This window comes from Telopea speciosissima, chromosome 3 (assembly GCF_018873765.1).
Source record: "Telopea speciosissima isolate NSW1024214 ecotype Mountain lineage chromosome 3, Tspe_v1, whole genome shotgun sequence".
In the NCBI taxonomy this organism is placed as follows: Eukaryota; Viridiplantae; Streptophyta; class Magnoliopsida; order Proteales; family Proteaceae; genus Telopea; species Telopea speciosissima.
The window spans coordinates 34,585,430-34,612,272 of NC_057918.1; the positions used below are offsets into that span (position 1 = coordinate 34,585,430).

A 26,843-nucleotide genomic window follows, 5' to 3' on the forward strand; every position below is an offset into this window, starting at 1 on the left:
GAGAGAGAGAGAGACAATGATGATGTTTATTGTCAAAGAATTGCAGGATCAGATGACCTGAAAATAGAGCTTCAGCTTGCCAGTAGAGGCTAAACAAGGCACCATGAATGTTAATGAACATACCTTCAGCAATTTCCATTTGGATGGCAAGATATTGCAGTTTTTGATGAATGAACCAGTCCAGCACTACCTTTATGGCAGGGAACCAGAGAGGTTCACCCTCGTACAACAAGAAAGTGATCAATAAAAAGATCATGAACTAGAAAAAACCACGAAGCCAGCTAGTTTCTGAATCATGAATTATACATCTCATGTTAGAACAATCAAATTACACTTTCACCAAAGAGTTTTGTTCAGTTTGCATGCCCAACACTTGGTTCTCAAATCTACAACATTGATAGGAAAGAAGATACAGCAAAAGAAGAGCAATGGATGCCCCAACAATTCACAGAAAGATAATAGAATAACAGAACAGAATCATCATTTACATCACTGGATCACAAAGGGTCTTTGCATGGATCTGATTGTCCAATGCCTGTTAGTTACACCGTCTGGGAACCTTTGATTTGATTTCTAGGTCAATTTTTTTTACGTAGGGCCTTGAACAGCTGCTCAAGAGCAACAACCACTGCTAGGAGGTGCCTGATATTCTGGTTTCTGTTTTAAAATGTTTCTCTTTACTATAGTCGATCCTTCTTCCAGCAGACTAGGGACCTCCATTATCTGTAGAAATAATCTGGTTAGAACTTCCACCATCTCTGAACTAATAAGTTTAGAACGCACATCACTCACCAATAATAAACTTCATTCAAGATATTGTGCCTTCCATATATCAAAGACTAATTGTGGCTGTTAAAGCCAAGAGAAGACAAAATATGTCATTTCAAAAACTTTTTTTCATTTTCTTCTATAGTTCTATCCTTTTGTGGATCAGTGCCGGCGAATGCTCATACGCCTAATCCGATCACAAATTTGAAACCTCTAGTAGATAAAGGTCTCTAATGGAAATGACATATATGATTTTCATGGCTTTTCTAGAATACTATGCAGGGAAGTAAATAGTGTACAGGGGGTGTGTGGTGTCGTGTGCATGTTTATTGTATTTTCTTTCTTTTTCAAGCTTCAGCCCAATTGGAGTTGGCCAGGTGACAAGACAAAACAATTAAAAAAAAATCCAGAACTATGAAGAGGGAGCATGGGGCTATTAAGGTGGTAATGGGTGGAGTATACAATTACATAGGAGGATAAATGATTGAATTTGAAGCTGAATTTTGACACATGGCTAATCCAGACCTTGACCCGTCTATCCCACGGGTCAGGTGCAATTCGAAAGATCACCCAACTAGGTGATTTATAACTTTTCCCCTTTTTTCTCGGGGTTGTTGGGAAAAAGGGGGAGGGGGGGAGAAGGGCCGAAGGTAGTATACAATTACATAGGAGGATAAATGATTGAATTTGAAGCTGAATTTTGACACATGGCTAATCCAGACTTGACCTGTCTATCCCACGGATCAGTTGCAATTCGAAATAACTTTTCCTCTTTTTTCTTGGGGTTGTTGGAAAAAGGAGGGGGGGGGGGGAGAGAAGGGCCGAAGGTGGAGTACTAGAGGATCACAAATAATTTCAAAAAAATCGTACATTTGCAGGCATATAACTATTATACGTACCCTCTCGTTCCTTCTCAACCCCCCACACCCCCCAGAAAAAAAAGAAGAAAAACATAAAAATAATTCACACAAGTACTGAAGATTATAAATTTCTAAATTTGCTGACAGTTTTTGTTGAAATAGGCTGCTTACACGATTGGGGTAAGCAGTCCTAGTTTGATTAGGATTAGTCCTACTAGTCCTAGCTGATTAGGATTAGTCCTAGTCATGTTAGGAGTAGTACTAGTCAGATTAGATTCTTTTCTTTTCTTTTATTTTTATTGTTTTACCCTCAGCCGAGTCCTATTCTGGCATTCCTAGTTGTATTAGGAATTCCTAGTAGGACTAGGACTGAGGTGTTATTATTCCTATTTGTACTTTGATCAGATTTACTTCAAGTTATTATAAATAAAGGGGCTTGGGTGATCGATTCTAATCACTCAAGCATTCATATCAAAGCTGTTTACATGGTATCAGAGCCATCTCTGATCTGAAGAGCAGCCTCCCCCTCGATTTTTTCTGGTTTTCTTCTCCAACTCTCTCGGCTACTGGTTTCCTTCTTCTCCAACTCTCTCGGACTCTCTATTTCATTCAGGGCAGCATCTTTGAGGTGATTCAATGAAGAATTAGCTACTGCCCTTAATGACACCTCACTGAAGATTATACAAACACTGGTGTGATCTGAAACTGCCGCAGGTTTCCTCCAACCCTTCGAGATCAAGCTGCTACATTATTCAAGCTGGATTTCTGTTTTTTTTGGAGATTGATCCCTGCACTTGCTGATCTACACCTTACATATTTCAGATTGCAGATCTGCATCCAATCCACATCTGATTCGAACCTGCAATTACCTACATTCAGATATACCTAAATTTTTTTAAAATTTAGTGCTTTTTATTGGCTCATCCAAAGGGGCCAATTTTTGGAGGGAATCTTCTCCACGACAAGGGAGATACTCGATCCTTGTTTCAGCCTGTTCTGACGGCTAAAACTCTTACAGTTTCAAAACCCAGGGTTTCACTCGATACTGTAACCAGCCCTATTAGGGTTTCTTATTGCATCATCAGAATTTTCTGATTTTTTGTAGGCTTATTCTCCACCACTTGCAGGGCATTCGATCCAAGTTTCAGCCTATTCTGACGGCTGCAATTGCTGCCACTTCAAAACCCATACTTCATATCTGATTCAGTTTTTTGAAGATTTGTTTTTTTGTTCAAATTTGTGGATCGGTTTCTACCGAACTATGGGAGATTCGGAGACAACTATCGCTACTCGGAGGGGATGGTCGACTAGGAATGACTTCCTTCCCTATCCGCTGCCATCAAGCTTGATGGTACGAATTATTTAATCTGGGCCAGATCACTATCCTCGATTGTGGCTGGTAGGGGATTCACTGGCCATCTTATTGGCACCACCAAACAACCAGCTGAAGAAGGTGCAGCCCGTACTAAATGGGCTGCGAACAATGCTATGGTGATGTCATTTGTTTTAAATTCTATGACCACTGATCTATCCAGTCAATATCTCCTCCTTGACACTGCTACTCAGATATGGATTTCTGTCAAGGGAACTTATGGTCGATCGGAAGTGGTGCTCAGGTTTATGAAATCGGAAGACACTCCAAACCACTACTCAGAAGGAGATGTCTGTTACTAAATACTATGCTGCCTTCAAGTGTTTATGGCAGCAATTGGATCATTATGCTCGATTCCAGCCTACTACTACTGCTGATATTACTGCCTACCACACCTATGTAGACCAATTCCGTGTCTATGATTTTCTGGCTGGCCTCAATGATGACTATGACCCTATTCGGTTGCAAGTTCTTGGACGGGTTCCTTTCCCCACTTTAGAGGAGACTTTTTCTTATGTTCACAGTGAAAAGACACGAAGGGCTGCCATGATGATGACTCCTAAAGTTGAGAGATCAGCCTTATAGACTGCTGGTCCCACTCCTATTGCTTCTCATGATAGTGTTGCTGCTTCCACTACTACTACCAAAGAGCCTGTTAAGTGTGAGCATTGTCACAAACCATATCACACTAAGGCTCAGTGTTAGAAATTACATGGGAAGCCAGCTGATTTAGAGGCCAAACGTGGTCGTGCTAAGTCTAAAAGCAAAGCCAATCATACTAAAAGTGTAGCTCCAACTCCCACTGCTAACATTGGTTTCTCCCAGGAAGAACTCCAGGCTTTGCGTTGTATGTTGAACACATCAACTGCCTCTACTACGTCTGCTGCCAATTCAGGTTCCTTCTTTGCCCGTACAGGTATTTCTTTTGCTGGTCATTGTGCATCAGTAGTATCCACTCCATGGATCATAGACTCCGGTGCGACTGATCACATGACAGGTTCTTCTAGCCTTTTTAATACATATTCTCCTACCTCTGGTAAGGATAAAGTCAAAATTGCTGATGGGTCCCTCTCCTCCATCTCAGGGAAAGGATCCATTGGTTGTTCTCCTTCCCTTACACTGTCATCTGCGTTGCATATTCCCAAATTTACAACTTACCTTCTTTCCATTAGAAGTATCACTAAATCCCTGAATTGTAAAGTGACCTTTTTTCCCACTCACTGTGTTTTTCAGGAACTGGACTCGGGGAAGACGATTGGATTGGGTAAAGTGCATGGCGGATTGTACCTACTTGATGGCGATCCTACTCAGGCTTTACCTTCAGCATCTTTCTCTTCTGATTTACATAAATGGCACTCTAGACTAGGTCATCCCTCTTAGGTACTTTATCAAATTTATTTCCAGCATTAGTTAAAGACTGTAATAAGGAAGAATTTTTTTGTGAGCCTTGTGTCTTGGCTAAACAGACGCGTTCAACTTATCCTATTTCTAATAAAAGATCCTCTTCCTAATTTCATATTGTTCATACTGATGTGTGGGGACCTAGTAGGAAAGCTTCTCTGACTGGCCATCAGTGGTATGTCACTTTCATTGACTGCTATTCTAGGTTCACTTGGGTATACCTTATGCACACAAAGAGTGAAGTTTTTTTATGTTTTCAACACTTTCATAAACTGATTAAGACCCAGTTTAATGCCACTCTTCAAATTTTGAGGGTGACATATGGAAAGAGTATATGGAAGGTCAGTTCCAAAAATACCTTCTGCACATGGAATCCTCCATCGACCAGGTGTGTCGACACTCCAGCCCAAAATGGTGTGGCTGAGAGAAAAAACCGCCACCTCCTAGGGCCTTTATGTTTGCTCACAATGTCCCTTCCCTTTATTGGGGGGATGCTGTCCTTACTGCAGCCTATTTAATTAATAGGCTGCCCAGTCGGGTTCTTCTGTCAAAAGCCCCTATTGAGCTATTACTTGGCTCTTTTTCCTTTATAGTCCCACCTAAGGTGTTTGGCTGCGTTTGTTATGCTAGGGATACAAGGTCCCCTGGTAAACTTGACCCACGTAGCCTCCGCCGCATTTTCTTGGGTTACTCTGCTACCCAAAAAGGGGTACAAATGTTACTACCCTCCATCCCACAGGACTTTTGTCAGCATGGATGTTGTATTTCATGAAAATATTCCATATTATGTGTCCCCACCTCTTTAGGGGGAGAGTGTTAGTGAAGATGTGCTGACTATTGACTCTCCACCTCCACTTCAGTCTGTTTACCATGAGTCTGAACCAGTTCGGCCTGCCCCTAGTACTCCCCCTGAGTCAGGGGGAGAGGTTCCTATACAGGGGGAGACCATTTCTATTCAGAGGAAGCAACCTACCCCGGTCCAGACTCCTATCCAGAGGACTATTAGTGAATTTCAGAGAGGAGGATTGATGCCGCAATGTGAAGACCTATGCAAGGAAACATAAGCAGTGTTCAATCAATGTTGCCCAAAAGATACCATCCAATTGCCGAACCCGGATCCAGAACCTGCCTCTCCACCTGGTAATGATCCTGACTTACCTATTGCTCTTCGCAAAGGTGTCAGAATTTGCACATAGCATCCCAAATCTCATGTTGTTTCTTATGATTCCCTTTCCCCATCCTTTCGTGCCTTTGTTTCCTCTCTTTCTTCTGTTCGGATTCCTAACAATTGACAGGAAGCTTTATTAGACGGAAAGTGGAAGGCAGCTATGATGGAAGAAATGGACGCCTTGAAGAAAAATAACACATGGGAGCTTGTGGTTCTTCCACCTGGGAAGAAAACCGTTGGATGTGAATGGGTGTTTGTGGTGAAACAGAAGGTGGATGGCACTGTGGATAGGTATAAGGCACGACTCGTGGCCAAGGGGTTCACTCAGACATACGGCATTGATTACCAGGAAACTTTTGCACCTGTTGCAAAGTTAAATACTGTTCGTGTGTTATTATCTTGTGCAGTCAACCTTAGATGGGATATGCAGCAGCTAGATGTAAAAAATGCCTTCCTAAATGGAACACTGGATGAGGAGGTGTATATGAACATTCCACCAGGGTTCTCTTGTGATAGAAACCAAGGAAAAGTATGTAGACTGAAGCGTGCACTTTATGGTCTGAAGCAATCACCTCGAGCATGGTTTGGCCGGTTCCACAAGGCCATGATTTTTGTGGGCTATAAGCAGAGTAATGCTAATCACACACTCTTTATAGAGAGGGTTGGTGAAAAACTCACTGTTCTTATAGTCTACGTTGATGATATAGTGGTTACTGGCAATGATGGTGATGAGATCAGACGGTTGAAGACCTTCCTTGGACAAGAATTTGAGATTAAAGATCTAGGGAAACTACGATACTTTCTTGGGATTGAAGTAGCCAGATCTTCTAAAGGCATTTTTCTCTCCCAAAGGAAGTATGTCCTAGACTTATTGGCTGAGACCGGGTTGCTAGGCTGTCATCCTTCAAATACTCCTATGGACCCTACTGTTCGACTCAAGGAGAAAAAGGGTGAGCCTGTTGATAAAGGCCGGTACCAAAGACTTGTAGGGAAGCTGATTTATCTTTCACACACGTGTCCTGACATTGCTGTCGCCGTGAGTACTGTGAGCTAGTTTATGCATGATCCCTACTCTTCTCATATGGAGGTTGTTCTTCGTATCTGGCACTATTTGAAGTCAGCTCCTGGAAAAGGAATTCTTTTGTCTACTCATGGTCATCTACGGATAGAAGCATACACTGATGCTGATTGGGCTGGTTCTGCAGATCGGAAGTCTATTTCTGAGTATTGCTCCTTTGTAGGTGGAAATCTTGTCACATGGCGTAGCAAGAAGCAAAATGTGGTTGCTCGTTCTAGTGCCGAAGCTGAGTTTCGAGCTATGGCACAAGGTATTTGTGAGTTACTATGGCTTAAAGGTTTGCTACAAGATCTTGGTGTTCCTATTCGTCTTCCTATGATGTTGTACTGCAACAACAAGGTTGCCATCAACATAGCACACAACCTAGTACAGCATGATCGTACCAAGCATGTTGAGGTGGATAGGCATTTCATCAAAGAGAAGTTAGAAGCTGGGCTGATTTGTATTCCCTTTGTGACATCTGCGGATCAACTTGTTGATATCTTCACCAAGGGATTGTCTGGAAAATTGTTTCATCCCAATCTAGTCAAGTTGGGCATGATCAACATCTTTGCTCCAACTTGAGGGGGAGTGTTGAAATAGGCTGCTTACACGATTGGGGTAAGCAGTCCTAGTTTGATTAGGATTAGTCCTACTAGTCCTAGCTAATTAGGATTAGTCCTAGTTATGTTGGGAGTAGTACTAGTCAGATTAGATTCTTTTCTTTTATTTTATTTTTATTGTTCTACCCTCAGCCGAGTCCTATTCTGGCATTCCTAGTTGTATTAGGAATTCCTAGTAGGACTAAGACTGAGGTGTTATTATTCCTATTTGTACTTTGATCAGATTTACTTCAAGTTGTTATAAATAAAGGGGCTTGGGTGATCGATTCTAATCACTCAAGCATTCATATCAAAGCTGTTTACAGTTTTTAAGCAATATAATACAAAGAGTTGGTTAATATAGAGTTTTTCTACACACCAACAATCAAGTCATGAAGACCCAAAGTTCTTGAGCTATATTTTTGGGTTTATGAGGAATTTTAACGAAACGAAACCAAGACAAACTTTAATCTTGTCATTTGTAGTATTTATCCTTGTTCTCTTTCATGTATAGCAGCAAATAAGGTCAGTGCACATTCTGAACCTAAAGTAAATGATAAAACTAATTTTGTGCTTATCTAGTAAGAGATCTCAACTGTACAGGCTCTACTACTAACTTCTATTTAACTGATTACCTCAAAGAAGTGTCAAAAGGCTAAATCTTAAACAGCACTGAGGGTGATTCTAAGAGAGCAGAGTTGATGGCTTTAAAAACTGGAATGGACTTCTTGTTAAGAGGTAGCTACATGCAACAGTGTAAGGGGATTCAGCAAACGTTATTAGATGGCGGACAGCCTTGGGGTTGGGGGTTTGTCCTTTTTTCAATAAAATGTTGTTATTTATCCAGGGTGGGGGGTGCACTGCAATTTAACCTGTTTCAACAACATTCTATAGTTTCTAAATTGAAAATGAAAAGTATACCTTTAAAGCAAGTTCTTCAAAGCATTTTTCGATATTTTCCCTAGTTTTCGCACTACATTCCAAAAATAAGCATCCATACTCTTGTGCGAGAGCCATTCCCTCTTCTTTAGTAACAGCCCGTTCAGTTTCCTGAGAACATCATGTTTCATCAATACACACAGCAATCATCATCCAGAGACATCAGGAAAATATAGATTAGCTGAAAAATCTCCATTAGCTACAATAAAACTATATTTCGTTTCATTTATAATGATAAGAGAAATTTAAATAAATAGAGAAAAGGACCACAATGAAAGAAGAAAACATAAATGAGGGACTTAAGTTCTCCATTACCAAACATGTCAACCCACAAAATCCTCCATTGGATTAGAAAACCAGCTGGTCTATGGGGAAGGGAAAAAAACAAAGGCATGGACCAGTACCAAATTTTTTTTACCATTTTCTTTCCCAAGTACCTCTCTCGTTCCTAGAATCCCAATTAATAAACACAGCTTGAATCCCCTCACGCACGCCTACTGTAGACACACAACCTTTTGGAAAGCCTTAGACCATGAAAGATGACTCTAGATTTTAATTTGCAGGAGCTGTACACCTTGCCTCACATTTCAAAAGTATAAAGCAAGTGTATCAACTGATTGCAACACTTCATGAATACATCATGTGGAATTCTGACAGCTTCTACAAAAAATTTGAAAATTCCTTCTTTCTTTTTTTTTTGGGTGGGTGGGTGGGTGGGGTGGGGTGGGGTGGGGGAGGGAATATAACATACAGTAGTATCTGATTCTGAACTTCTTTATAGTTTTTCTAAAATCCACAAATCAAAATAGAGCAAGAGCCTAATGAAGCATTGCTTAAACCTTTTCATTTGCTTTCTTTCTGCAGTAGAAAACAGGTAGCCTGCTGGAAACATTGACTTTAAAACTTTATATTTTTTTCCTCGTTATAGCTTCACCCTTTGGCATGCCCTTAGGAATTGTCTTTCTACGCAGGCTTTCCTCATTAGCAGACACATTCCAGTGTCCCCTTTCTGCACCCTTTGTTGAAATGGTCATGAGGACATTGATCACTTCTTCTTCAAATGCCCTTTCTCCTCGAAGATCTGGTCTTGGATTCTTGCTCGTTGTCAGCCGGTAAAGAGGTGAATTCTCCCTTTTCATAGAGAATAGATTTGGGTGGATATGACTTTTGGCAGCTCCTCCTTTTGTGACCGACTGGGTAAACTGGCTTTTAGTGCTGCAATTCATCACATTTGGTTAGAAAGAAATCTTAGAAGATGGACTACCAAATCCAGATCCTTCAATCAGATTTGGGATTCCATCTCCTTCGATATCAAATCTGAACTTTCGGCAGTTCCTTTTTCGGTTCATTGATTCCCAAAGAAATAGACATATTGTATCTTGTTGGAATTTTGCCCTTTGAGGGTTGTATTTTGGCTGTCTTTCAGTGCTTTCTTGGCTTTTTAACCGTCCTCTTTGTATCCCCTCTGGGGCCTTTCTCTCTTTTGGTTTAATGATATTTTATTCATCCAAAAAAAAAAAACAGACAGGCATGTGGAATAATGCAGAAGCTTCACCCGCTCATGCAACTTCAAAGTACACAAAGAAGAGTAATATAGAAGAACATATCATTTTACACCATAAACATTTTTTAATCTCATTTTGCACATCCAATTCTAGAAGTCTAAACCGATATGAGGAGGCTGTAATGTCAATCAGGAAATAGTATTCAGGTGATTTTTAAGGTTCATTAAATTCATCAAGCAGGTTGAACCATAGTAGCACCCAGAAATACAAAACAGAGAATAATATTCCTCTCAAGATAAATGCACAGAGAGACACTATAGAGCTTACCTTATCAACTTTATTCCCAACAAGCATCTTTATACAACCCTGATTAGTGGAGTAAAGCTCTATCTCCTTTGCCCATACATCTGACAAGTTTGTAAAGGTTTCTCGCCGTGTGACGTCATACACTAAAATGAGTAAACCATGAAGTAGTTAATTCCAATTCATAGAAGAAAAGGGCAGTGACTAAAACCAGAGGTACTCATTTCTAACGAAGAATCCACTACCTTAGTAAAAACAGTGGAGATTTGATGCATTAAAAGAAGCTCACACATAAAACAACAGAAACCTACATACATTTCAAGTAACTAAAGATTGGTAGTAGCTACTTCTATCAGTTCAGTTCTGCTGTCGAAGCAAAAAACTGTAGTTTAGCTTTTAGAGTTCCATGAAAACTGATTGTAATCTGCTTTTATACTTGCAATCAGCATAGTTATCAAGGCGTCGCCAAAGCATCCAGGCTCCTTGGGCGCCAAGGCGGGTGCCTTGCCGCCTTGTTGGTGTCACCTTGATTTTAGCCCCTCTCCAACGCCATGGTCACCTTGCCGCCTTGATAATTATGGCAATCAGGCACATTTAAGAGAGAATCAGGCAATAAAGGCATGTCAAAATCACTTATAGAGCTGCATTTGGACATGCTGTCATTTAAGAGAGGACCAGGTAATACAAATGATCACTATTTAACACCACAATCTAATCGAGCATAAAACTAGACCCATGTTTTTCCATGTGGATTAGTAAAGAACCTCAATAATTTCAAATTCAAAGTAGCATACCAAGAATGATCCCTTGGGCACCTCTATAGTACGAGCTCGTTAATGTTCTGAACCTCTCCTGTCCAGCTGCAATGAAGCATGACAATAATCAAGATTTTATTCAGTTGGCTGTTGCATAATAGATTCCTCTTCAAATATTAGCAAAAGATTGCCTAAGATCAATAAAGTGAATGAACGAAAATACTACAAGCATGCATTAAGTTTCTTTCAACTTAACTATACCACAGAATTGGAACTGACTAAAGTTCTCTAAAAATAAATAAATAAAAGGAAAACCCCCAAACATGTGGGAGAAAAGGACAAAGTTTTAAATATGCTGCCTTAGTATAATCTGTAACTATGGACAATCTAATCAGAATAATAATGACTATTTTTTTATTTGTTCTATTTAAACCAAGCAAATAAGCATATAAAATATTCCTTTTCCAATGGCAAATATTCTCTAAGCAAATGGCATATTCAATCCACATAACAAAAATATTAGTGGCACAAAATTGAAACTGAATAAATACTCAATTATACTCTTGTTTTTTATAAACCTCAGTTATACTCAGTGAGCAATAAAAAAGGGCATACCCAGTGCATGAGGCTCCCACCACTGCGGGGTCTAGGGAGGGTCATAATGTATGCAGCCTTACCCCTGCTTTGCAGAGAGGCTGTTTCCAGAGAGTCAAACCTGTGACCACTTGGTCACAATGGAGCAATAAAAAAGGGCATACTCGGTGAGCAATACATAAGTAATAAAGACAGGGAGATCATGAGTTCAAATCAGGAAATAATAAACGACTGCCAAGGAAGGTGAATAGTGAATGGCAACGGGGCAGGTTTCACAAAAACCATAACCAACCCTTTTGAGGTATTGCAAAACCATAACCGAACTGACCTGCCACACTTGTTACTAACTGACCATGTACATTTAATGAACCCCATAACCAACCCTTTTGGGCTATGGCACATACTATAGCTGAATTGATGTGGTTGAAATCACCACTTCATGAGTTGGGTTTTCCAATTAACTAAACCTATGAAGATGTTCTATGATAATCAAGCTGCTATCTACATTGCAAGTAACCCAGCGTTTCATGGAAGGACTAAACACATTGAAGTCAATTGTCACTTTATGCGGAATGCAGTTATGAGGAAATTGATTGTTATTCCATTTGTTTCTTCTACAGATCAGTTGGATGATATGATTACCAAACCTCTGTTTCATCCTGCTTTCCTGAAAGACTGTTCCAAGCTGGGCATGGATGATTTATATGCTCCAGCTTGAGGGGGAGTGTTAAGATTTGTACATGTACTGCAGGGATAATGTCTAATCCCCTTGAATGCTTTTGGCGGCTAAGTCTTTGCTAGTGATCACGATAGGGGAGTCTCCCCTTCATGATATGTTACGTTTGTTTGTATTGTATTTTTAGTTTCCTTCTTTGTTTTGTGTTGAGATAACTGTATCCAGATTCATTGTATGTAGGATAAGGGCTGTGACTGTGTTATGACTCAGCCCTAGCCATCATACCATATGTGTAACCGTTATTCTCATTATAAATAAAGAGCGGCCTTTGTCATATCTGACAAGCCAAAGCACAATCCCTTTGGGATTTTAGAAGTTCGCTGCCGCCATCACTGCCGAGGCTTCGGCCTCTTATTTCAGCATGGTTGACTGAACATGTGTTAACGCATGTCCCATCATGCTAACCATCGTTGACCACTGACCACCACCATGCTACCTACCGCTGTCGCCCTACAATGTACCGTCGTTGCTGCCTCCGTGGCCCCTTTTGCCCTCATTTAGGGCTTCTTTTTAGCACCGATCACGTCATCTTCCCTCTGCTGGCTTTCCGTCAGCCCTCCGCCTGCCGGCCCTCCTCTGGCCACCACCATCTGCCGGCCCTCAGGCCACTGCCTGCCACCACCGGCCCCTCCAGTAGCCTTCCAAGCTCCCGCTGGACCCTCTAAGGGCCTCTTTTGCAATCGCCGCTGCCTACCGCCCCTCCCAAGGCCCTCTCCAGCCTGTGCTGATGACTTCCAGGGCCTTTTAAGGCCCAGCCTACTTGTGTCGGCTACTCTCAAGCCCTCCAAGGCACCGCCTGCATGTGCCAAGCCTTTTAGGCCCTCCCAGGGCCACCGCCTACTTGCGCCAATCCCTCCTAGCTCTCCTAGGGCCGCCTCCTGCTAGTATTGCAACCTCTAGGGCCTCCCAGTGCCTCTCCAACCCCTATCGGTGCCTCCCTAGACCGTTGCTTGTTTCTGTCGGTCCTCGATTCGACTCTCTCGCTGTTGCTGCTATCCCTTGATGATTCTTTGGGGCTTCTCTGCCCGCCATATGGTTCACTAGCTTATATTAACTTGTGAGTGGATACTTCTTTCCCAACTTTTGTGCATTTGTTCGGTTTTTAACCCAGACCCACTAACTAGCTTACGTTCTAGCACATCCCTTGGTTTTGGGAGCGGCGACCTGAGTCGCCCTATTGCTCCTCATCACCATCACTCTCTCCAACCCGGACCAACTAAGTTGAATGGATCGAACTACTTTTCATGGTCCCATGCCTGCCTCCTTACTATTCGTGGTAATCATTTTTTAGGATATATTATTGGTGACACACCCATGCCGACTGAAGCTCTGGCTATAAATAACTGGTTAGCTAATAATGCCCTGATCATGTCGTTTCTGTTGAACTCCATGGAACCTTCCATTAGTTCCAGTTTTGTTCTCCTTAATTCAGCCAAGGAGTTATGGGATGCTGTGAAGCACACTTATGGTCAAGCCAACAACAAAGCCCAAATCAATGAGATTCATCGCCAGGTTCGCGACACTACACAGAAGGAACTCTCTATGTCTGCATATTACTCCGCACTTACGACATTATGGCAACAGTTGGATTTCTATCACCCCATTCCCATGACCAACCATATTGATGCAGCCACATTTGCAAAGGAACATGAAATGGAAAGAGTATATGATTTCCTCACGGGTCTCAATCCCGAGTATGATCAGATAAGCATTTAGGTCTTGACCAGAGGCACATTCCCTATACTGCTTGAAGCCTATAATATGATTCAGTAAGAGGATCGTCGTCGTTCTGTTATGATGCCTCTTGCTGTCCCTACTCGGTCTGCTCTTGTTACTACTCCACCTCCTCCTTTACCTGTGGATACTGTTGGTACTACCAACAAAACTGGTTCTTCCCGTGACCCAATGAAATGTGAATATTGTGGCTGCCCACATCACTCTTAGGTGACTTGCTGTAAATTACATAGTCGTACCAGCAAAACTGGTTCTTCCCGTGACCCAATGAAATGTGAATATTGTGGCTGCCCACATCACTCTTAGGTGACTTGCTGTAAATTACATAGTCGTCCCAAAGGGGGCGGGAAAGGAGGAAAATCTGGTTCTACTTGTCCCCAGACTCATTTGACCGAGACTATAGAGGCTCCTACTAGTACTCCTATGTCTACAGAACAACTTGTGACTCAGCTCCAATGTATGGTGACTCAGCTTGGCTCTGCATCTTCTACCACAACATCCTCTACTTCATCTGCTTCTCATTTAGCCCAGCCAGGTTTTTATTTTTTTTGTCTCTTCTGAGTCTAGTCCTTCTTGGCTCCTTGATTCTGGGGCATCTGACCACATGACTAGTACTTCAGATCTCTTCCATACATATCTCTCCCTTGTTCTGGTAAGGACACAGTCCAAGTTGCTGATGGTTCCCTTTCCTCCATCTCTGGTAAAGGAACTATTGCATGTTCTACCATTTATTTATCTTCTGTCCTCTATGTCCTTAATTTATGTGCTAACTTACTTTCCATTCCTCGTATTACCATTGAGCCTAATTGTTGTGTTCACTTTTACTCCACAGATTGTGTTTTTCCAGGACCTAGTGATGGGGGCAACGATTGGATATGGACATATGGTAAGGTACGGGATGGCCTCTACTACTTGGAATCGGCGGGCTCTCCACCTCCCTCTCTACTAGTCTCTGCTCATACTCTTACCCGGTCAGACAGCTCTCTCACTCAGCTTCAATAGTGGCTTCTTCATCTAATCCATCTTATCATGTCTTATGTCATTTGTTTCCTTAGTTAATTAAACATTGTCCTTTGGATAATTTACATTATGATGTTTGTGAATTTTCCAAACATACCAGGTCTTCCTATTTTCCTAGTGACAATAAAAGTTTAATTCTATTTTCTATTATACATTCAGATTTATGGGGCCCTTCTAAAGCTGTTTCTAGGGGTAGGTTTAAGTGGTTTATTACATTAATTGATAACTGTACCCGCTTGACATGGGTTATCTTCTTCAGACAAAATCCAAAGCCTTTTCTTGTTTTCAATCTTTTCACAACATGATTTGTAATGTGTTTAATGCCACAGTCCAGATCTTACGTAGTGACAATGGCACTGAATACATTGATGGATCCATCCTCTAGTTCCTTGACTCTCATGGTATTATTTCTCAGACTTCCTATGTTTGAACACCTGAACAAAATGGAATCCCGGAACAGAAAAACCGACATCTTCTCGATGTTACTAGGGCATTGATGTTTATTACTCACGTCCTTAAATTCTATTGGGGGGATGCGGTTCTTACCGCTGCCTTTCTTATAAATCGGGTTCCATCTAGTGTCCTCCACTTCAAAACCCCAGTGAGTCAACTTTTGGATCTCTCCCTTGCCTCACCTTCCTCTCAGAGTATTCGGTTGTGTCTGTTTTGTACACAACTCTTCTCCCTCTCATTCCAACTTGGATCCTCGGGCGCTTAAATGTATCTTCATAGGGTACTCCACATCTCAAAAGGGGTACCATTGTTATCATCTCCCCCACTTGGAAACTTTTCGTTACCATGGATGTTACCTTTCATGAGACTAAACCCTATTACCAATCATCTCTTTAGGGGAAGAATTTGGTCAAGGAAGAGATTCCTTCTACCCTCTTGTAATTGATATTGTTATGTCTTCAAGGGGAGCAGCCCACTCCGAGTAACACGGATGTCATCACTTACTCTTGAAGGAAAGAGAAGCCTGCCCCTACATCTCCATCTACGCCGCCTCATCTCTTTAGGGGGAGAATTTGGACGAGGAAGAGATTCCTTCTACCCCTCTTGTAATTGATATTGTTATGTCTTCAATGGGAGAAGCCCACTCCGAGTAACACGGACGTCATCACTTACTCTTGAAGGAAAGAGAAGCCTGCCCCTACATCTCCATCTACGCCGCCTGAGCTAGAACCAACACAAGGTAATAGTCTCTCTCCACGTAATAATTCCTCTCCTTCTGATGCTAACCTTCCTACTGTTGTTAGGAAAGGTGTCAGATCATGTACATTGCACCCCATTTCCAATTTTTTTGGTCCTATAAGTCTTTATCCCCTTCCTAACGTGCATTTGTTTCTTCGTTATCCTCTGTACATATTCCACAAGGCTAGAAACAAGCTATCTCAAACCCAAAATGGAAAGATGCTATGGTAGAAAAATGCATGCCTTGAAGAAGCATGATACTTGGGAGCTGGTTCCTTGTCCTACAAGGGAAAAACCAGTAGGATGCAAATGGGTTTTTACCATTAAACAAAAGGCAAATGGTACTATTAAGAGGTACAATGTCATCTTGGTTGCCAAGGGATTCACACAGACCTACGGTGTTGACTATCAGGACACCCTTGCTCGTGTTGCTAAAATGAACTCTATTCGAGCATTATTATCCTGTGGTGCAAACCTTGGGTGGAATCTTCAGCAACTTGATGTCAAAAATGCCTTTCTCAACGAGAATTTAAAGAAGAGGTTTACAGGGAAATCCCTCTTGGTTTCACTTCGAACAACAGAGTTGGTAAAGTATGTAGACTTCGAAAATCTCTTTATGGCCTTAAATAGTCTCCTCGGGCTTGGTTTGGCCGTTTCCCAAAAGCTATGCTGAAGTTTGGGTACAAACAGAGTCAGGCTGATCACACTTTGTTTGTTAAACACAAGGAAAGGAAAATCATTGCCTTGGTTGTTTATGTAGATGATATTCTTATAACGGGTAACAATGATGCAAAGATCTCCTCATTAAAGACTCAATTAGCAACAACGTTTGAGATTAAAGATCTCGGAGAACTCATACTTCTTAGGAATTGAAGTTGCCCACTCTACCAAAGGCATTTTCATTTCCCAAAGGAAGTATGTTCTGGATCTTCTTGAAGAAACGGGTATGCTTGGATGTAGTCCTGTTGATTCTCCTATTGAAGTAAATACCAACTAAGCTACACAGGAGTTGACCCGATTGGTAAGGAAATATATCAGTGACTTGTGGGTAGATTGATATATCTCTCTCACACTAGGTCAGGTATTGCCCATGCAGTGGGAATTGTTAGCCGATTTCTCCATGATCCAAAGACTCCTCACCTTGAAGCTGTGTACCGAATTCTTCAATACTTAAAGTCTGCACCAGGGAAAGGTCTCCTATTCTCTAGTAACAACAGTCTGAAGTTAGAATCCTTCACTAATTCTGACTGGGCAGGATCCATTGATGATCGCCGTTCCACCTCTGGATATTGTACCTTCCTGGGTGGAAATCTAGTTACCAGGAGTAGCAAGAAACAATCTGTATCGAGTACAGAAGCTGAGTATCAAGCTATGGCACAAGGAGTCTGAAATAATCTGGTTGAAAATGCTACTCAAAGATCTAGGTGTTACTTCTGACAACCCCATGAGATTCTACTGTGACAACAAGGTTGCAATCAGCATTGCTCGTAATCCAATTTAACACTATCAAACTAAACATATTGAGCTGGATCGACATTTCATTAAGGAGAAGCTTGAAGAAGGCCTGACATGCATACCTTTTGTCACCATTGAGAACCAATTAGCTGATGTATTCACTAAGGGTTTGACTTCTAAGTCATTCCATCTTGTTGTATTCAAGTTGGGCATGCGAGATATCTATGCACCAACTTGAGGGGGAGTATTGAGATAACTGTGTCCAGATTCATAGTATGTAGGCTAAGGGCTGTGACTGTGTTATGACTCAGCCCTAGCCATCATACCATATGTGTAACCGTTATTCTCATATAAATAAAGAGTGGCCTCTGCCATATCTAACAAGTCAAAATCTTCTCTCTTTCTCTTTCTCAATTTTTTGTAATTACTGATGCATTCTTAGTAGGATTCCTACTAGGAGTACAAAACCTATTGGACAGGTTTTAAATAAAGGCAGACCATGATAGACAATCACATTGAGTCTATCATGATTCAGCAAAACGTAATCACCTACAAATAGGACCTCACACAAAAGGGTCCCAGAAAACACAGAACTATAGTCACTAGTCAGCATATATCCATACAAACCAACTCCCCTCCCCCCCCCCTCCCCAAATGTAGGGACACAGATGTTATTTTCCGGAAAACCATGTTTGGAAATAACAGAAAGAGAGACATCAAAACAGGCCAGAATGAAAAGGTAAAACAGGGTATATGCCTTCAACTCTTCTTCTTATTATTATTTTTCAACTTTGAGTTCTGTCAAGCCAAATGAAGACATCCAGCTGAATTTGAAGATCCTTAAGCAAGTTCCAATTCAGCTAGGAAAAACTGTCACCTGCAACTTCAGATTTGAATTCCTTCTTCAATCCTTATTCTATTGTTCCAAACTAAGTAGGATAGAGTCATTTTGATCTTCCAAGACATTCCCAATCAGAATCAAAATCTACAAACCCATTTCAAGGAGCCAACAGAAAAGTCCTACCTGAACTAGGAGTTCCACCAATCAGAAATGATTTATTTATTTGAATAGATAAAATGAAATTGATATTTTATTTTTTGTTTCAGTTCTTTGCCTAGTGTGTCCAAGTTTTAATTGGTCAGTTGATAGATCAGAAATAAAGTAATAAGTTCAGCAAAATAGCAATTAGGATAGAATTAGGATTTATGATTTTTTGGGTCTATATATAGGACCCCATGTAGGATAGATGAAGTGGAGAGGTGCGTCTGGAGTGTTGTGTGATCGATGTATTCCTTCAAAACTTGAAGGAAAATTTTATAGGACAATCATATGTCCGGCTATGATGTATGGTGCGGAATGTTGGGCAATTAAGAAGCACCATATAGATAAACTCAATGTAGCTGAGATGAGGATGTTGAGATCGATGTGTGGCAAAACTAGGAAGGATAAATTAGGGAACGATCATATTAGATCTGATTTGGAAGTAGCTTCGATACATGATAAGCTACGAAAAACTAGGACGCCATGTTTATTCACCCAAAAAATAAAAAATAGGACGCCATGTAGGGCCTATGGTTGTACACTTGTAGACGAATTTCTCTTTTATAAAACTATTTTATTTTCATCTTTTAGCTATTCTTCTTCTTCTTCTTCTGTTTTATTGGCTTTCAGATTAGAAAACCTTTAGTTGCAGTTAAGGGTGTAAATTGGTTCGGTTCTGAGTATTCAGTTTTGGTTTCGGTTCAGTTCCAGAGAGTGCTGGTGTGAACTGAGAACTGAATAGGTTCTGAAAATCGATACTCAAACCAATCCTCATCGGTTCGGTTCCGGTTCTTATTCGATTCCAGTTCCTGTACTCGGTTCATATACTATAATATAGTAATATTATAAAACCTAATACTAATATTAGTAATATACATTATATGTTAGTATTATCAATTATTAGGCAAAAGGTTTCGTGCACGGCCATGCATGATGCACAGTCAAGCAAAGACCTTTGCCATTGGACAAGAGGGGGTCAAAATGACCAAACCCCCTCCCATCTGCCATATCGTAACCCGCCCCTTCTTATACAGCCACGCATGAAAACCTTCCCCAATTTATTAATATACTATAACGATTAGTATTATAATATATTAGTATCCCAATTAGGTTCAGTTTTGGTTCAAACTGAAGGTTCCTATGCTGGAACTGGAGCTGAAATGAATTGGGATGCTACATTCCATAACCAAATTTATTCAGTTCGATCCAGTTTCGGTTTTCAGTTCCGGTTCCAATTTAACACCCTTAGTTGCAGCAGCTTCTACAGTACCCCCTCAAGGTCCCACAGAACAAATTTACACTTCTCTTGGAAGTACAGCTAGCAAAACTTGAACATTCCTACATCAGTGTGCCTTATCCATCACACAGAACCAACATAAGCACATAGCTTGGTCTTGACTCCTAATCCCCAATCTCATTGAAAACTGTTTATTTCCACTGGAAAAGACATAATATTCCATGGGATAAAACCATGCTTACTATGAGATCTCAGGCCCCTTCCAAAAAGGATGATGACACAGCTTGGTGGAACAAAACTACCCCAAACAGCTTCATGAAGAAACACCAAACCACTCTAGCAATCTCATACTGAAGGAAAAGATCACTACATAGGCCATCTAAATTCTGTGGTTCAGACACGAGGTTGAATTCAGGCATAGTGCTGGCGCACAGCATCCTATCATCCTCCCAAAACCTGATACTTTCCACTTTTTTCTTTTATAGCTTGCCGTTGCCAAAGAACTATGGTTTCTCATAATCCATTCTGGAAACACCCACACACACACCCCACCCCCTCCTCCATTAGTTGCACCATAGCAGAGTTTTGGTCCCTTTTCCCACTTGAACTTATATTCGTTGAGTCCTGCTAAATGCATGATGCCATCCAGTAGCAAGTTCCCCTGTTCATTAGGTTTCCCATATTTTGCTACAACTACCCTACCCCACGGGGTCATCTCTGAAGACCACTGTTTTCTGAACATGCTCTGTTACATAACAGTATTTTCCTGTCTAGGTCCAAAACCCCCCAACTGTTTAGGCTTACATCCTTGATCCCAATTTAGTTAGTGGAACTTGGAAGCTTCTTCTGATATAAGACAACCCCTCCCCCTTGGATTGACAATAAGAAAACATTAATTATAAAAGATAAGAAATAGAAAATTAAGTCCCTTAATGGCAGAATTAGATGCACTATTTATTCTAATTCCTGTTTAAAACCTACCTTTTTCCATCATGCAGCACTAGAAACAAGTTGATTGCACACTAAGCCTTGGCAACTATTTCATCTCTCAAACTTGAGTTATAATGTTCCTTTTTACAGTTGACATACATTCCAATTCTATAGTCAAAACGATAACCAGAAAGTAATGAATGATGTATGGATCAGGGATTTAGGGGCAACACAAGCCAATCATGTTGGTACGGTGGGTTCCCCATACCCACTTTTCGAAAAAAAAGCTTGCCATAGCAGCTCAAACCTCTGATTGGGGGGGCGAGGAAGGAAATGAATGAGAATAGAAGCCGACAGCCGATTAGCTGACATTCTTTTCCAATGTACAATTCAACACTGGAAGATTTGCCAACGAATGATTGTATCGGATACCGTATCAGTCTCGGCCAATACCGATCCAGATCAGCCTGTATCGGACAGGTGTGCCCCTAGGTTCATTTAAAATTTGTTTTTTTAATCATTTTACCCTTGGTCCGTACCGATCTACAGATACGGGATCGGCCAGGAAGCAGTATCGGCCCCTGCCAATAGCGGTATGAATCGGCCAATCCAACCGAGCCGATAGTGATTACTAAAACCATGGTCTGAATTGAAAATTTTATGCAGGACAAAAATATGTAAGCACAGATTTCAAGTTCAACCTATGAAGGTCACAGATACTGAATTAAAGACAAGACTGGGAGAAACTAATCTCTTCAATTTATTACCTGTATCCCAAATTGTAAGCTTCAATCTCTTCCCACCAATTGTGAGTTGCTTAATCTTAAAATCCACACCTGGACATGGTTAATACATGACTGTATCAACATATGATCAGACAGGTAAGAAAAAATAATGCCTAAAAAAGGTATACTGGAAGCATCTTATGACCACTGAATCCGAGAAGTGAACAACACTACACTAACAACATGAATGTTCCCATTCTCCAACAATGGAAAGGGAACCAGATAAAAGATCAAGAGGATCAGTTATAATGGCAAATGCTCATTTCCTTTCCACCCAATTAAAAGATACACTTTGATTAAATGACTGGCAGCACAGTGAAGAAGATGAGCAGCCTTGTGCTGGTCAGTAGCATCAGTCTTTGACAGTAATCGACACCAACAACAAAAAGTGATTTTAAAAATAATAATAATAAAGACAAGGACATTTCAACGTTGCATGCTAGATAGCCAGCCATAGCTGGTAATATCATATCAGTTCAAAGCAACCAAACAACTGAATCCCGGAAACCAACAGATTTTGAAAATAAGCAGGGACCTAAATCAAGTGAAGTTTTGATAGTTTTGGACGACCAAAACAATTGAGCAATGCATTTCCCTCAAAACAGAGCACCAAGTTTCTGAGCAAGCAAGAGTCATGTCTCTAATGTAAAGTCAATTCACCATCTAGAGATAGCATATACATGGATGGAATACTTTAGTCTAGCTAAGCATTACATAATTGAGTTCCGTCCATGAAAATCTATCCTCCTTTCAAACAAATTGTTAACCACCAGCAGTTTTGTGCTCTCTTCTATTTACTATTAAATATTCTTGAGAAACATACGGTGTTAGTTCAGATGAACCTTGAATCTTGACAGATCAAGAATAACATATTTTCCAAAGTCACATACAAACTATATTATTGCCTGCAAATTTTACAAAGAGGTGCAAATAAATTCTATTAGTCATTTGATTGGAAAGACTAGATCAAGCCATGACACAAGCAGAGCTCATACAGTCACTGAATTGATTCTAATCAATTCGATGACTGAAAAATGTTTGAGCAATCCAATAATACATATCCCTGGAGACACTAGTCCTCTCACCACTCCCAAATCATGTTGGAACCAGACCACAGAGAAAGTCATCTGCGAGCATCTGATCCACATGAATCCCAACGACTGTTCCGTCCAAGATTATCAGTTCTTCTTGCAGGTTTATAACGAAATGTAATTTAAGTATAGAAATCTCTACAAAATTGTGAAAGAAGAAAAAATCGCTGCATGGTTGAATCAAACGCAAGAAATGACAATGAAACAGCTCAAAATATCGGAAGCTCAGTTGCTCCGAATCGAGAATGCATAGCCACAATACTGCCATTAAATGATAATACAAAGAGCTCAGAAACATGAAATCTACTCCAAATCGTTTTTTGACGGATGGAAACCGTACCAATGGTGGGAGAGAGATCATCAACGGAGTTGGAGATGAAACTGACAAGAAGACTGCTCTTACCGACCCCCGAATCACCGATCAGCAAGATCTTGAATGAGTAATCGTAACTGTTAGCGTGACCTGAAGACGACCCCATCACCCGAACTCAAACCTCTCTCTCTCTTCGATCGGTTGTCACCGTACAGCGCTCGACTTTCTTAGTAAGGAAGAAGCCAAGTAGGAGCTATATGTATATACTATTATATAAAGCTACGGAGAGAGAGAGGAATAAAAAGGAGCTTCATGTGCTTTGGAGCAACAGGTGGGGCTTGGTCCTGAGTGTTATTGTCGACAGAGGCGCAGAAGAAAAGCAAAAGGAACGGCGTCGGCATCTACTGAATCAGAGAGAGAGAGAATGTGTAAGCAGCAGACAAAACTATATATATTTTTTTTTATTGTCTTTCGAACTCCCTTCTTTATTTCCTTCCTTCCTTCCTTCCCCACCTGACCGGAAGGGATCAGAAAGAAATAACGGCAAGTAAGTGGGTTTGGTCGGAGAAAAAGAAGAAATACTACCCGGAGAAGCTGGCGGTTACTAATTACTAATGTCTGTTTGTAAGTCCTTTTCTAATTAATAATTTTGGAGTTGAAGAGAACAAACAACTGGCCGTTTACACGACTCACGACCAAATTTGTCTTGGCACCTACCTAATGACTGAGACTGTACTGAAGGGGGTTGTTGGGACTTGGGCGTCTTCGAAATTCTCTTTTGGCCACTCGCTTTGGTCTTCAGATTAGCTGAATCAGCCAACGAAGTCTGTAAACTTGCCACGTAAAGGTACGGACATAAATGTAAGTGGTTAGGGTTTATTTTTCTAATTTTTGGCCGTTTATTAATGGATTATGTGATTCATGTCCGTTTGTGAATGAATGCACTTTAAGAGAAAGGGTGAATGACACTTTACGGGGCCTATCCCCATTCCCTATCCCCCTATTAAAGCTCTTTAATTCTACCAAAAAAAAAAAAAAAAAGGATGATGTTCTTTGTGCCGTAGTGTAGCCTACGCCCAGACACATGAGCCTGCCATTCAGGGGGTAGGATGATCATTTCATCCACCCATGTGTCTGGGCGCAACCTATGCTCCGCCACAGAAAATATTCTCCCAAAAAATAAATTACACTTTAGAGTATCAATGTTTACGTGATCTACAGTTTTGGTAAAATTACATGCCTAGTGAAGTATATATAATGCTTCATTGTTTGTCACATGGATGCACATGGATTAGTCCATGAGGATCAAACAAGCATCCTCATTGTTACAATTTCAGCTTAAAATAAGTAGAGGAGTAGCTAAAATTACTAAAGATGCCACTTTGTATTTTATATCCATCTCTATCTAATGGTATTTTGATAAATTTACTAAAACTTTAAATGAGGAGTTTGAGTAATTTTCCTTGTTTACTTTGTGTTAGAGCTGAGGAATTAGAATGGTTTGCATTGATTGATTCTCTCCAATTAAGAGAATATATAAAGAATACATGTGTTGGTGTTTACAAGGTAAGAGAATAAGGAGAGATTACAATGAATATGAAAATAGCTAAGGAAACTCAGCCAATAAGGAAGTTGTCATTCCTTGATGGATTTGATATCACATGTGAGGATTTCTTGAGCAACCATCAATACGGTTTCCACAGTTGGAAAATCCCAAATCGCAAGAGGAAGAAAAAGACTGTAATATCCTCAATACAGCCCCTCAAGGTGGAGATTTCGCAATGCGAATCTTCAACTTGTCTCGCAAGAAATGGAAATGGCCTGTACCGAGTGACTTTGTAAATGTATCAGCCAACTGATCTTTGGTTGAGATAAATTGCACCTGCAACTGTTTCTTGGAGACACGATCACGGACAAATTGAAAGTCAATTTCCACATGCTTGGTATGAGCATGGAAGACCGGATTGGCGGAGAGATATGTGACCCCGATGTTATCGCACCACAGTATCGGGGGACCAGAAAGTGGGAAACCCAATTCCAAAAAGGGTGATTCTATCCAAATTAACTCAGCAAAGGCATCGGCAAGAGCCTTGTACTCAGCCTCAGTGGAAGAGCGTACAATGATGCACTACTTTCGTGAAGTCCAAGACACAAGATTCGGCCCAAGAAAAATAGCAAAGCCGCTCGTTGATTTTCGATCACTTGAATCACCAGCCCAGTCCGCATCAGAGAAAGCTTGCAATGACTATGAGGAAGAACGCTCAAACAACAAACCATGGGTGTGAGTGCCTTTCAGATAACGAAGAATGCGCTTGACCAGTTGCCAGTGGTCAATGGTGGGCGCATGCATGAACTGACAGGCATTATTAACAGCAAAAGAGACGTCAGCATGACATATTGGAGAGCACCCACAATGGAACGATACTCAGTCGGATTTGGCATTGGAGCACCCCCTTGATCAGTAGGCTTTGTAGTGGTCGCCATTGGAGTACTAACAGATTTGTAGTCAGTCATGGCGACCCGATGAAGTAAATCCTTGATGTAACGAGACTGAGAAAGAAGGATGCCTTTGGGATGCTTTAAATCCTCAATACCCATAAAGAAATGCAAATCACCAAGATCCTTAATAGAGAATTCCCCTGACAACTGTTGAAGAAGAGTTGCCACATAAGACTAATCCTGGTAACAAGTATGTCATCAACATAAACCAAAATATTGCTAACATGTGATCCATGGTGGCGAATAAAAAGAGACGTATCCGTGCAAGAACCACGAAAGCCCAAATGAATGAGAAACTCCGAAAGACGATGGAACCAAGCCTGAGGGGCTTCCTTAAGGCCGTTAAGAGAGCGATGCATCTTACAAACATGATCTGGGTGAATCAAGTCAACAAACTCGGGGGTTGTGTCATATAGACTTCCTCTTGCAACTGGCCGTGGAGGAAAGCATTGTGAACATCCAACTGGCGGATAAACCAACCTTGGGAAACCGCAATAGAGAGAACACTGCGAATAGTAGTGGGTTTGACCACAGGGCTGAAAGTCTCACTGTAATCAAGGTCATGCTATTGATGGAATCCCTTGGCAACAAGGCACGCTTTGTAACGCTCTAAACTACCATCAGCTTTGCATTTGATGCGAAACACCCATTTGCGGTATTAGGTTGCTGGCGATAGTAGCACCTATTAGTGCTATGGTTCGTCCATCAGTAGATATGACACCAAAAACGTTCTTGAAACTGACTATAGAAGTCACCACAACCACAGCCTCCACGCCCACGACCCCCACGCCCACCCCTAGTTGAGGTATGAGGCCCATCGGTGGGATGGTTGCTGCACTAAACAGTGTTTGCAGAAGGAGAGGGGGCAGAAGCAGGCTGGTCCGTGAGAGTAAGCTTGGTCAGTGAAGTACCATGAAGAAATTCATGGCTATGTAACATGGCGTGCAAATCATCATACTCAATAGCATCGGTGTAGGTAAGCAAAGAGGAAACCATGGCTTAGAACTCAGGCTTTAAACCACGAAAAATATGCATATTGAAGGTGCTTGGTCGAATATTTTCGCCGACAGCCTTGAGCTTAGCAGATATAGACTGTGCGCGCTGTAAAAAGGCAGAGACACTTTCATCAGTTTTCTGGTTAAGATCTAGAAGAGCCATATGTAATAATCTGATGCGACTCTCAGACGGGGCAGAGAATGCAGTGGAGAGAGTCTACCAGATAGCGTGGCTTGTCTTCTTTCCAACAACCAATGGAAAAACTTCCTTAGAGAGGGAAGCAATAAGGAAGCTGCGAATAAGAGAGTCTTGTCGACGCCAAAGAGAAGTGTCATCCGCAGCAACAGGGCACGGTGTGGAGCCATCGACATGGCCAAAAAGACCTTGACCATCAAAGAACGGCTCAATCTGAATTAGCTAGAACAGGTAATTTTTAGAAGTTAACTTCAAGGAAATATGGTGGTGGGCATTGGGAAGAAATGACATGGGA

At 41.1% G+C, this 26,843-nt stretch overlaps 1 protein-coding gene across 1 annotated transcript; it reads right to left on the minus strand.

Moving 5' to 3' along the window:
• Positions 1-378: 378 nt before the first annotated feature.
• On the minus strand, positions 379-23,045 carry LOC122653509 (ras-related protein RABC2a). The gene is made up of 6 exons (XM_043847361.1): positions 22,886-23,045; positions 21,437-21,505; positions 10,770-10,835; positions 10,000-10,121; positions 8,150-8,278; positions 379-723 (listed from the first exon to the last, which is right to left on the minus strand). Exons 1-6 carry the CDS (start codon positions 23,022-23,024, stop codon positions 613-615), a joined length of 636 nt encoding a protein of 211 aa, XP_043703296.1. The 5' UTR covers positions 23,025-23,045; the 3' UTR covers positions 379-612.
• Between the last annotated feature and the right edge of the window lie 3,798 nt (positions 23,046-26,843).

Bases quoted from the DNA above. Each gene is read 5' to 3' on its own strand.
- LOC122653509 (XM_043847361.1), bottom strand. From the start codon at position 23,024: ATGGGGTCGTCTTCAGGTCACGCTAACAGTTACGATTACTCATTCAAG. The intron at 21,506-22,885 runs GTACGGTTTCCA...AACCATGTCCAG, and splicing joins TGATCTCTCTCCCACCATTG to GTGTGGATTTTAAGATTAAG. The intron at 10,122-10,769 runs GTATGCTACTTT...TACTCATTTTAG, and splicing joins TGCCCAAGGGATCATTCTTG to TGTATGACGTCACACGGCGA.